The following is a 13,301-nucleotide window of genomic DNA, read 5'->3' as shown; positions in this document are numbered from 1 at the left end:
CTCTCTTTATGTAGTGTTGTGGTGTCTCTCTTTATGTAGTGTTGTGGTGTCTCTCTTTATGTAGTGTTGTGGTCTCTCTTTATGTAGTGTTGTGGTGTCTCTCTTTATGTAGTGTTGTGGTGTCTCTCTTCATGTAGTGTTGTGGTCTCTCTTTATGTAGTGTTGTGGTGTCTCTTTATGTAGTGTTGTGGTGTCTCTCTTTATGTAGTGTTGTGGTCTCTCTTTATGTAGTGTTGTGGTCTCTCTTTATGTAGTGTTGTGGTGTCTCTCTTTATGTAGTGTTGTGGTGTCTCTCTTTATGTAGTGTTGTGGTCTCTCTTTATGTAGTGTTGTGGTGTCTCTTTATGTAGTGTTGTGGTGTCTCTCTTTATGTAGTGTTGTGGTGTCTCTCTTTATGTAGTGTTGTGGTCTCTCTTTATGTAGTGTTGTGGTGTCTCTCTTTATGTAGTGTTGTGGTGTCTCTCTTTATGTAGTGTTGTGGTGTCTCTCTTTATGTAGTGTTGTGGTGTCTCTCTTTATGTAGTGTTGTGGTGTCTCTCTTTATGTACTGTTGTGGTGTCTCTCTTTATGTACTGTTGTGGTGTCTCTCTTTATGTAGTGTTGTGGTGTCTCTCTTGTCATGATGTGTGTTTTGTCCTATATTTATATTTTGAATCCCAGCCCCCGTCCCAGCAGGAGGCCCATTGCCTTTTGGTAGGCTGTGATTGTACATAAGAATGTTTTCTTAACTGACTTGCCTAGCTCAATAAAGGTTCAATAAATCAAGGTTGAAGTTTGTTTTGAGATATATAACATTAGGTTGAAAATTGTTTTGTTGTATATAACACTAGGTTGAAGGTTGTTTTGTTGTATATAACACTAGGTTAAAGCTTGTTTTGTGATTTATAACACTAGGTTAAAGCTTGTTTTGTGATATATAACACTAGGTTAAAGCTTGTTTTGTGATTTATAACACTAGGTTGAAAATTGTTTTGTGATATATAACACTAGGTGTGAAGGTAGTTTTGAGTTATATAACACTAGGTTGTTTTGTGATATTTAACACTAGGTTGTTTTGTGATATATAAAACTAGGTTGAAAATTGTTTTGTGATATATAACACTAGGTTGAAAATGCTTTGTGATATATAACACTAGGTTGGAGGTTGTTTTGTGATATATAATACGAGGTTGAGGTTTGTTTTGTGATTTATAAAACTAGTTCAAGGCTGTTTTGTGATATATAACACTAGGTTGAAGGTTGTTTTGTTGTATATAACACTAGGTGTGAAGGTAGTTTTGAGTTATATAACACTAGGTTGTTTTGTGATATATAACACTAGGTTGGAGGTTGTTTTGTGATATATAACACTAGGTTGGAGGTTGTTTTGTGATATATAACACTAGGTTGAAGGTTGTTTTGTTGTATATAACACTAGGTTTAAGGATGTTTTGTGATATATAATACTAGGTTGAAGGTTGTTTTGTGAAATATAACACTAGGTTGAAGGTTGTGTTGTGGTATATAACACTAGGTTGAAGGTTGTTTTGTTGTATATAACACTAGGTTGGAGGTTGTTTTGTTGTATATAACACTAGGTTTAAGGATGTTTTGTGATTTATAACACTAGGTTGAAAATTGTTTTGTGATATATAACACTAGGTGTGAAGGTAGTTTTGTGTTATATAACACTAGGTTGTTTTGTGATATATAACACGATGTTGTTTTGTGATATAAAACACTAGGTTGGAGGTTGTCTTGTGATCTATAACACTATGTTGTTTTGTGATATAAAACATTAGGTTGGAGGTTGTTTTGTGATATAAAACACTAGGTAGAAGGTTGTTTTGTGATATATAACACTAGGTTGAAAGTTATTCTGTGAAATATAACACTAAGTTGTTTTGTGATATACACTGCACAAAAAAATAAAGGGAACACTTAAACAACACAATGTAACTCCAAGTCAATCACACTTCTGTGAAATCAAACTGTCCACTTAGGAAGCAACACTGATTGACAATACATTTTATATGCTGTTGTGCAAATGGAATAGACAACAGGTGGAAATTATAGGCAATTAGCAAGACACCCCCCAATAAAGGACTGGTTTTGCAGGTGGTGACCACAGACCACTTCTCAGTTCCTATGCTTCCTTGCTGATGTTTGGTCACTTTTGAATGCTGGCGGTGCTTTCACTCTAGTGGTAGCATGAGACGGAGTCTACAACCCACACAAGTGGCTCAGGTAGTGCAGCTCATCCAGGATGGCACATCAATGCGAGCTGTGGCAAGAAGGTTTGCTGTGTCTGTCAGCGTAGTGTCCAGAGCATGGAGGCGCTACCAGGAGACAGGCCAGTACATCAGGAGACGTGGAGGAGGCCGTAGGAGGGCAACAACCCAGTAGCAGGACTGCTACCTCTGCCTTTGTGCAAGGAGGAGCAGGAGGAGAACCGCCAGAGCCCTGCAAAATGACCTCCAGCAGGCCACAAATGTGCATGTGTCTGCTCAAACGGTCAGAAACAGACTCCATGAGGGTGGTATGAGAGCCCGACGTCGACAGGTGGGGGTTATGCTTACAGCCCAACACCGTGCATGACGTTTGGCATTTGCCAGAGAACACCAAGATTGGCAAATTCGCCACTGGCGCCCTGTGCTCTTCACAGATGAAAGCAGGTTCACACTGAGCACATGTGACAGACGTGACAGAGTCTGGAGACGCCGTGGAGAACGTTCTGCTGCCTGCAACATCCTCCAGCATGACCGGTTTGGCGGTGGGTCAGTCATGGTGTGGGGTGGCATTTCTTTGGGGGGCCGCACAGCCCTCCATGTGCTCGCCAGAGGTAGCCTGACTGCCATTAGGTACCGAGATGAGATCCTCAGACCCCCTTGTGAGACCATATGCTGGTGCGGTTGGCCCTGGGTTCCTCCTAATGCAAGACAATGCTAGACCTCATGTGGCTGGAGTGTGTCAGCAGTTCCTGCAAGAGGAAGGCATTGATGCTATGGACTGGCCCGCCCGTTCCCCAGACCTGAATCCAATTGAGCACATCTGGGACATCTTGTCTCGCTCCATCCACCAACGCCACGTTGCACCACAGACTGTCCAGGAGTTGGCGGATGCTTTAGTCCAGGTCTGGGAGGAGATCCCTCAGGAGACCATCCGCCACCTCATCAGGAGCATGCCCAGGCATTGTAGGGAGGTCATACAGGCACGTGGAGGCCACACACACTACTGAGCCTCATTTTGACTTGTTTTAAGGACATTACATCAAAGTTAGCCTGTAGTGTGGTTTTCCACTTTAATTTTGAGGGTGACTCCAAATCCAGACCTCCATGGGTTGATACATTTGATTTCCATTGATAATTTTTGTGTGATTTTGTTGTCAGCACATTCAACTATGTAAAGAAAAAAGTATTTAATAAGATTATTTCATTCATTCAGATCTAGGATGTGTTATTTTAGTGTTCCCTTTATTTTTTGAGCAGTGTATAATACTAGGTTGATGGTTGTTTGGTGATATAAAACATTAGGTTGAAGGTTGTTTTGTGATATATAACACTAGGTTGGAGGTTGTTTTGTGGTATATAACACTAGGTTGGAGGTTGTTTTGTGGTATATAACACTAGGTTGGAGGTTGTTTTGTGATATATAACACTAGGTTGGAGGTTGTGTTGTGGTATATAACACTAGGTTGGAGGTTGTGTTGTGGTATATAACACTAGGTTGGAGGTTGTGTTGTGGTATATAACACTAGGTTGGAGGTTGTGTTGTGTTATATAACACTAGGTTGGAGGTTGTGTTGTGGTATATAACACTAGGTTGGAGGTTGTTTTGTGTTATATAACACTAGGTTGGAGGTTGTTTTGTGGTATATAACACTAGGTTGGAGGTTGTTTTGTGTTATATAACACTAGGTTGGAGGTTGTGTTGTGGTATATAACACTAGGTTGGAGGTTGTGTTGTGGTATATAACACTAGGTTGGAGGTTGTTTTGTGTTATATAACACTAGGTTGGAGGTTGTGTTGTGGTATATAACACTAGGTTGGAGGTTGTTTTGTGGTATATAACACTAGGATGGAGGTTGTGTTGTGGTATATAACACTAGGTTGGAGGTTGTGTTGTGGTATATAACACTAGGTTGGAGGTTGTGTTGTGGTATATAACACTAGGTTGGAGGTTGTGTTGTGGTATATAACACTAGGTTGGAGGTTGTTTTGTGTTATATAACACTAGGTTGGAGGTTGTGTTGTGGTATATAACACTAGGTTGGAGGTTGTGTTGTGGTATATAACACTAAATTGGAGGTTGTGTTGTGGTATATAACACTAGGTTGGAGGTTGTTATATTTGTATTTTAAAATGTGTTATATTTGTGTATTTAAAATGTGTTGTATTTGTGTATTTAAAATGTGTTATATTTGTGTATTATATGTGTATTTAAAATATGTTATATTTTTGTATTTAAAATGTGTTATATTTGTGTATTATATTTCTGTATTTAAAATGTGTTGTATTTGTGGCTTTAAAGGGTGTCATATTTGTGTATTTAAAATGTGTTATATTTGTATTTTAAAATGTGTTATATTTGTGTATTTTAAATGTGTTATATTTGTGTATTTAAAATGTGTTGTATTTGTGTATTATATTTGTGTATTTAAAATGTGTTATATTTGTGTATTTAAAATGTGTTGTATTTGTGAATTATATTTGTGTATTCAAAATGGGTTATATTTGTGTATTTAAAATGTGTTATATTTGTGGATTATATGTGTATTTAAAATATGTTATATTTTTGTATTTAAAATGTGTTATATTTGTGTATTTAAAATGTGTTATATTTGTGTATTTAAAATGTGTTGTATTTGTGAATTATATTTGTGTATTCAAAATGGGTTATATTTGTGTATTTAAAATGTGTTATATTTGTGTATTTAAAATGTGTTATATTTGTGTATTATATGTGTATTTAAAATATGTTATATTTTTGTATTTAAAATGTGTTATATTTGTGTATTTGAGAATATAACACTAGGTTGAAGGTTGTTTTGTGATATATAATACTAGGTTGAAGATGGTTTGTGATATATCATACCATTCTTAAGCAAAATACTGGAGAAATTGGTCTTCAAAAAGCTAAATGATTGAAGTGCCAACTGTATTTTGTTAAAATTCCAATCAGATTTTCGTGCCCAGCACAGCACAGAGACAGCCTTAGTTAAAGTGGTAAATGATCTTAGAGCCAAACAGCTCTCTGTCCTTGTACTCTTGGATTTAAGCGCTGCATTCGACACTGTTGACCATGATGTCCTTCTGGACAGACTGGAGAGGTGGTTGGCCTCTGTTGACCATGATGTCCTTCTGGACAGACTGGAGAGTGGGTTGACCTCTGTTGACCATGATGTCCTTCTGGACAGACTGGAGAGGTGGTTGGCCTCTGTTGACCATGATGTCCTTCTGGACAGACTGGAGAGGTGGGTTGGCCTCTGTTGACCATGATGTCCTTCTGGACAGACTGGAGAGGTGGTTGGCCTCTGTTGACCATGATGTCCTTCTGGACAGACTGGAGAGGTGGGTTGGCCTCTGTTGACCATGATGTCCTTCTGGACAGACTGGAGAGGTGGTTGACCTCTGTTGACCATGATGTCCTTCTGGACAAACTGGAGAGGCGGGTTGGCCTCTACGGTCCAGTTATAAATTGGTTTAGGACCTATTTAACCGGTCGAGAGTTTTTTGTCACCCTTGGTCTACATAACTCAGAGGCGTTCCACAACGTTCCATTTTTACTGTTCAGTTTATATACAGTCGTGGTCAAAAGTTTTGAGAATTACACAAGTATTGGTCTTCACAAAGTTTGCTGCTTCAGTGTTTTTAGATATTTTTGTCAGATGTTACTATGGTATACTGAAGTATAATTACAAGCATTCCATAAGTGTCAAATACTTTTATTGACAATTACATTAAGTTTATGCAATGAGTCAATATTTGCAGTGTTGACCCTTCTTTTTTGAAGACCTCTGTAATCCGCCCTGGCATGATGTCAATTAACTTCTGGGCCACATCCTGACTGATGGCAGCCCATTCTTGCATAATTAATGAGTTTTTGTTTGCCCACCCGCCTCTTGAGGATTGACCACAAGTTCTCAATGGGATTAAGGTCTGGTGAGTTTCCTGGCCATGGACCCAAAATGTCGATGTTTTGTTCCCCGAGCCACTTAGTTATCACTTTTACCTTATGGCAAGATGCTCCATCATGCTGGAAAAGGCATTGTTCATCACCAAACTATTCTTGGATGGTTGGGAGAAGTTGCTCTCAGAGGATGTGTTGGTACCATTCTTTAATCATGGCTGTGTTCTTAGGCAAAATTGTGAGTGAGCCCACTCCCTTGGCTGAGAAGCAACCCTACACATGAATGGTCTCAGGATGCTTTACTGTTGGCATAACACAGGACTGATGGTAGCGCTCACCTTGTCTTCTCCGGACAAGGTGTTTTCCGGATGCCCCAAACAATCGGAAAGGGGATTCATCAGAGAAAATTACTTTACCCCAGTCCTCAGCAGTCCAATCCCTGTACCTTTTGCAGAATATCAGTCTGTCCCTGATGTTTTTCCTGGAGAGAAGTGGCTTCCTCGCTGCCCTTCTTAACACCAGGCCATCCTCCAAAAGTATTCGCCTCACTGTGCGTGCAGATGCACTCACACCTGCCTGCTGCCATTCCTGAGCAAGCTCTGCACTGGTGGTGCCCCGATCCCGCAGCTGAATCAACTTTAGGAGACGGTCCTGATGCTTGCTGGACTTTCTTGGGCGCCCTGAAGCCTTCTTCACAACAATTGAACCTCTCTCCTTGAAGTTCTTGATGATCCGATAAATGGTTGATTTAGGTGCAATCTTACTAGCAGCAATATCCTTGCTTGTGAAGCCCTTTTTGTGCAAAGCAATGATGACGGCAGGTAACCATGGTTAACAGAGGAAGAACAATGATTTCAAGCACCACCCTCCTTTTAAAGCTTCCAGTCTGTTATTCTAACTCAATCAGCATGACAGAGTGATCTCCAGCATTGTCCTCGTCAACTCTCACCTGTGTTAACGAGAGAATCACTGACATGACGTCAGCTGGTCCTTTTGTGGCAGGGATGAAATGCAGTGGAAATGTTTTTGGGGGATTAAGTTCATTTTCATGGCAAAGAGGGACTTTGCAATTAATTGCAATTCATCTGATCACTCTTCATAACATTCTGGAGTATATGCAAATTGCCATCATAAAAACTGAGGCAGCAGACTTTGTGAAAATTAATATTTGTGTCATTCTCAAAACTTTTGACCACGACTGTAGATGCCAAAATGAATTGTGCTACCTTGTTTGTGGACTTGTCAAAACATTTTGACACAGTTGATCATTATGTTTAATTGAGAAAGTTTTCCTCAATAGGCCTGGGCACTGATGCCTGTATGTAGTTTCAGAACTATCTCAGTAATAGAACTCAGGCTATTGTGACAGAGGGGGTCAGATCTGAATTCCTTGCATAAAGGGGTACCCCAGGGTTTGATTCTGGGGACACTATTGTTTATGCTGTATATAAATAACATTGGAAATACTGTAAAAGATTGTAATATGAAGTGAAAATTGTAAGAGAAGATTGGGTTTGTTTTTTATGACCATGTTTTGAGAATTATATTGTGGTTGTATTGATGTGTGTGTTTGTATTGATGTGTGTGGTTGTATTGATGTGTGTGGTTGTATTGATGTGTGTGGTTGTATTGATGTGTGTGGTTGTATTGACGTGTGTGTGTATTGATGTGTGTGTTTGTATTGATGTGTGTGTTGTATTGATGTGTGTGGTTGTATTGATGTGTGTGTGTGTGTATTGATGTGTGTGGTTGTATTGATGTGTGTGGTTGTATTGATGTGTGTGGTTGTATTGATGTGTGTGGTTGCATTGATGTGTGTGGTTGTATTGATGTGTGTGGTTGTATTGATGTGTGTGGTTGTATTGATGTGTGTGGTTGCATTGATGTGTGTGGTTGTATTGTGCAGGGCTCAATAGAAAACACAGTGACTCTATTGGTTTGATTAATGACTGCAAACTCACTTCAAGTAATTGTACTCAGATATATTAAAGGGTTTGAGTAATGACAGCAAGGTGGAGGTAGACACTTACTGGGGTTTTGTTGCTTCCTCTCTGCTGGGACCGGATGAACCGCTCTGGTGAAAGCTGCTTAGCAGAGAGAGAGAGAGAGAGAGAGAGAGAGAGAGAGAGAGAGAGAGAGAGAGAGAGAGAGAGAGAGAGAGAGAGAGAGAGAGAGAGAGAGAGAGAGAGAGAGAGAGAGAGAGAGAGAGAGAGAGAGAGAGAGAGAGAGAGAGAGAGAGAGAGAGAGAGAGAGAGAGAGAGAGAGAGAGAGAGAGAGAGAGAGAGAGAGAGAGAGAGAGAGAGAGAGAGAGAGAGAGAGAGAGAGAGAGAGAGAGAGAGAGAGAGAGAGAGAGAGAGAGAGAGAGAGAGAGAGAGAGAGAGAGAGAGAGAGAGAGAGAGAGAGAGAGAGAGAGAGAGAGAGAGAGAGAGAGAGAGAGAGAGAGAGAGAGAGAGAGAGAGAGAGAGAGAGAGAGAGAGAGAGAGAGAGAGAGAGAGAGAGAGAGAGAGAGAGAGAGAGAGAGAGAGAGAGAGAGAGAGAGAGAGAGAGAGAGAGAGAGAGAGAGAGAGAGATAATTAATCTCTCTCTCTCTCTCTGTGTGTGTGATTTAAAAAGCTAGAGGAGATATGCTGGGTGTATTTACAGGGCCTTAACTGGGATTTAATTTGTTCTTTTCATCTTCCAGAGTATAAACATTTAGAGGGAGAGTGTCCTGATGTTCCTGGTGGTAGACTAGGGTATTTAGAGGGAGAGTGTCCTGATGTTCCTGGTGGTAGACTAGGGCTGCATTCCAAATGGCACCCTATTTCCTACTGTGACGTCACGAGAGGCTACACAGCTTTCAGCGGGATTGCTCAAGTAGTGCAAGGAGACAAGGTTCAAACAAAACAAGGATTTTATTATAGGTCTTGGGAAATTAACGAAAATATAACAAAATTCTGTTCTCTTGTGGCTCTTTAAGGGTTAACAGTTCAGGGATGTCTCTTCCACATCCAAAATCATAATTCTCACTCGCTCAGATAACTTTTCCCCAGCCTTACTGTAGTCCACGTTGCAGCTAGTGGCCAACCCAGCAAAAAGTCCTTCCAAATGTCTCTCACGTATTTCCACAGGTGCATATATCCAAAGGTGAGTATTTCCCAAAGGTAAGTATCTCCAAATCCTTATATTCCTCATGGAAGTGGACGTGCAGCACTCTTGTCCTCCAGAGGGCCCAGGTTGGAGACTGTCTCTTCACCCCCACACACTCCCTCAGTGTGTCTCTTCCCTTCCCAAACCTTCAGCTCATCAGCTCCTCATTTGGTTCAGCTGCGTGGGAAGATTGGCCATAGAGGGGGTGGGAAGTTCCCGACCATGCCAGCAGATGGAGCCATAGCTGTCTGGGTTTGCAGCCACCTCAGGGGGATGTAACGTCCCTCCAGGACACAGCCTCTCGTGACATCACACATCCCCCTCCTCGGGACCGACGTCCTCGTCGGGAGTAAAGGCAGTGAAGAAGGCATCACGCCCGGGAGAGGGCGTCCGCATTGCCGTGGTGCTTGCCAGCCTGCTCTCTCTTCAACTCCTCCCACCTCTAGGACCAGGGACTCAGCCTCCTGTTGTCTCTCCTTGAGTTTCTTACTGAACGCATCAGCCTTGGTTTTAGCAGAGTTTAGCTTCTGTTGAGCAGCTCAGTTCCTTCTCTCTCTGCCTCCGCATTCTTCATCTTGTTCTCCAACACCTTGTACTTCTCCTCTGCCTTCTTCTGGACCTCCTTACTCTGCGCAGGGTCTCCTCACACTCCTCGATGGTCCTGCGCAGCCTCTCCAGCTCCTCCTGTTGCTTATGGAAGGAGCTCTGTTGGAGTTTAGCCTGGAGGATATCTAACTCTTCTGTCTTCATGTCTAACTGTTGCTTTAACAAATGATACCTCTCAGCGGTCCCCTTCAGACCAGACAGTTCTTTGTCCAGATTCTGTAGCTCCGTCTCTGTGTCGGTCTGGGCACCTGCCATCCCTATCAGAGCCCGGGCGGGAGTGAGTAATTCGGAGGATTGCACCAGGAGCCTTCCCAGGATGAGTCTTGCCTCTCCGTTTCCAGTACTGGTTATCCTCTCCTGAGACTCTCTCCAGAGTGGGTAAAAAGGCTGGGCAGTCTCGTCCAATTAGGACAGGGACGGGGAGGGAATCAACCACCCCGCCGTCGTGTGTATGGTTCCCAGTGGTGCTGGTCATTGTAAGTTCAGTAATGGGGTATTCTCTGGTGTCCCCATGGACACAGGAAACTGGGAGGACTTTCCCGGGGTCAGACACGTTGGGCCCACCAAATCCTTACGCACCAGGGTGGCCCGGGCTACCAGAATCCAGTAAGGCCTCCACATCATGGTGATTCACAGTTACCGGGCAGGTGGGGGTCGATCTGGGCCGCCATCTACGACTCCCAAGAGCGAGGCAAAACGGTGTGTGGGTGCTGAGCTGGGAGGACTCCGCAGTGGGCATAGGTTCATCGGCTGGTTTCCCACACTGCCAGGAGATATGTCCCATCTCCCCACACCGGTAACACTGTTGAGTTTCCCCCCTCCTGGTGTACTCTTCTTGGACCCGCCTGGTTTCTGGCTCCCCCTGGAGCCGGGATAAGTCCTGGCACGTGGCTGGGTTCGAGACCTTGGGGGTCCTTTGGACGGGTTCTTCCCATTTGTGGTGGGGCCGCACTCCTGGGGTCTTTTCGGGGAAGCATTCAGCATCTCCGCTGTGGCCTGGTACTTTTCCACAGCTTCCACGGTCAGATCAGCCGTGGTCAAGGCCTGTTGACTGATGAACCGTTTTGCCTCATAAGGCAGGGCGCGTAGGTAACGATCCACCACAACGGCCTCCACCACCGCCGCTGCTGTATTCCTCTGCGGATCCAGCCATTTCCTTGCGATTCGGACAAGTTCATGCATCTGCGCCCGAGGGGGTTGGTCTGGTTGGAAAGGTCCAGCTGTGAAAGCGCTGGGCCATACCAAACTTTGTGAGTCCATATCTGCTGAGGATCTCAGACTTCAGGGCATCATAGTCAGTAACCTGGTCAGGGCCCAGGTCCCGGACAGCATTCAGCGATTCCCGGTTAGAAAGGGGGCTAACAGACCAACCCACTGTTGCTTGGGCCAGGCTTCCCTAGTGGCCGTGGCCTCAAATGCATGCAGGTATGCCTCAAATGTCATCGGTAGCTCCCATCTTAGATATAAAGTCACTTGCCTTTATTGGGCGGGTATTTTGGACAACCCTCTGTCTCTGCAACTGCAATTCCTCTGCCTTCAGAAGGTTGGCTTTCTTTTGCTCCTCCAAGAGAGCCACGTTTGCTTGCATCTGGGCTTGCTGGCCAGCAACAAGGGCTTTCAATATGTCCTCCATTTCAGTCGGCTGGGGAGCCTACGGCCAACTTGGAAAACTGGGTGATCAAACCTTCGGTATCCTCCTCTGACATGCACTATTAACGCTTGAGCGTGCCTGTATTCTCCACCATCTGTGACGTCACGAGAGGCTACACAGCTTTCAGCGGGATTGCTCAAGTAGTGCAAGGAGACAAGGTTCAAACAAAACAAAGGATTTTATTATAGGTCTTGGGGAAATTAACGAAAATATAACAAAATTCTGTTCTCTTGTGGCTCTTTAAGGTTAACAGTTCAGGGATGTCTCTTCCACATCCAAAATCATAATTCTCACTCGCTCAGATAACTTTTCCCCAGCCTTACTGTAGTCCACGTTGCAGCTAGTGGCCAACCCAGCAAAAAGTCCTTCCAAATGTCTCTCACGTATTTCCACAGGTGCATATATCCAAAGGTGAGTATTTCCCAAAGGTAAGTATCTCCAAATCCTTATATTCCTCATGGAAGTGGACGTACAGCACTCTTGTCCTCCAGAGAGCCCAGGTTGGAGACTGTCTCTTCACCCCCCACACACTCCCCTCAGTGTGTCTCTTCCTTCCCAAACCTTCAGCTCATCAGCTCCTCATTTGTTTCAGCTGCGTGGGAAGATTGGCCATAGAGGGGTGGAGTTCCCGACCATACCAGCAGATGGAGCCATAGCTGTCTGGGTTTGCAGCCACCTCAGGGGGATGTAACGTCCCTCCAGGACACAGCCTCTCGTGACATCACACTACATATAGTGCACTACTGTTGACCAGAGCTCTATGGGCCCTAGTAAAAAGTAGTGCACTATGTAGGGGATAGGGTGCCATTTGGGAGACAACCTATGTTATTTAACAGCTGTGATCTTTTTGAGGAATGCTATTAGAAATGATAGGAACGCTGCAGTACGTTAGCTGAGAAGAACCAAGGTGGAATCTATCTTACAGGTCTAAGACTAGAGAGGATGGGTATCAACCCTAGGAGAGGAGGAGAGGAGGAGAGGAGGGATGGAGGAGAGGAGGAGAGGAGGGATGGAGGAGAGGAGGAGAGGAGGGATGGAGGAGAGGAGGAGAGAGGAGGAGGAGGAGAGGAGGAGAGGAGGGGAGGAGGGGAGGAGGGGAGGAGGGAGGAGGGATGGAGGAGAGGAGGAGAGGAGGAGAGGAGGGATGGAGGAGAGGAGGGATGGAGGAGACGAGGGATGGAGGAGAGGAGGGATGGAGGAGAGGAGGGATGGAGGAGAGGAGGAGAGGAGGAGAGGAGGGATGGAGGAGACGAGGAGAGGAAGAGAGGAGGGATGGCGAGGAGGGATGGAGGAGAGGAGGAGAGGAGGAGAGGAGGGATGGAGGAGAGGAGGAGAGGAGAAGAGGAGGGATGGAACGGAGAAGGAATGGAGGAGGGCCCCTACCTAATAACCTCATAACCCAGGGAGGCCCCTACCTAATAACGTCATAACCCAGGGAGGCCCCTACCTAATAACCTCATAACCCAGGGAGGCCCCTACCTAATAACCTCATAACCCAGGGAGGCCCCTACCTAATAACCTCATAACCCAGGGAGGCCCCTACCTAATAACCCTCATAACCCAGGAGGCCCCTACCTAATAACGTCATAACCCAGGGAGGCCCCTACCTAATAACCTCATAACCCAGGGAGGCCCCTACCTAATAACCTCATAACCCAGGGAGGCCCCTACTGTGCGGCTCCTATCTAAAGCCATTTGGCCCCCCTGCTAACCTTGACCCAGATTCTCTTAATAACACAGACAACAGCCAGGCAGGGTCTACCTGTGTGTACCAGGGATGAGTCCTTGCTCTTGAGTCTATGCCGA

At 44.4% G+C, this 13,301-nt stretch overlaps 1 protein-coding gene across 6 annotated transcripts in view; it reads right to left on the bottom strand.

Moving 5' to 3' along the window:
* Positions 1-13,301, bottom strand: part of vit (vitrin) — an 84,736-nt gene that overhangs the window by 29,518 nt on the left and 41,917 nt on the right. For all 6 annotated transcript variants that reach the window (XM_045223703.1, XM_045223743.1, XM_045223770.1 and 3 more), the window contains one exon: positions 8,140-8,193. In XM_045223703.1, coding sequence (XP_045079638.1) covers positions 8,140-8,193 — 54 coding nt within the window. The remainder of the gene's footprint in view (positions 1-8,139; positions 8,194-13,301) is intronic.

Source organism: Coregonus clupeaformis, chromosome 1 (genome assembly GCF_020615455.1).
Source record: "Coregonus clupeaformis isolate EN_2021a chromosome 1, ASM2061545v1, whole genome shotgun sequence".
Lineage (NCBI taxonomy): Eukaryota > Metazoa > Chordata > Actinopteri > Salmoniformes > Salmonidae > Coregonus > Coregonus clupeaformis.
This window is presented reverse-complemented; position numbering and strand designations above follow the sequence as displayed.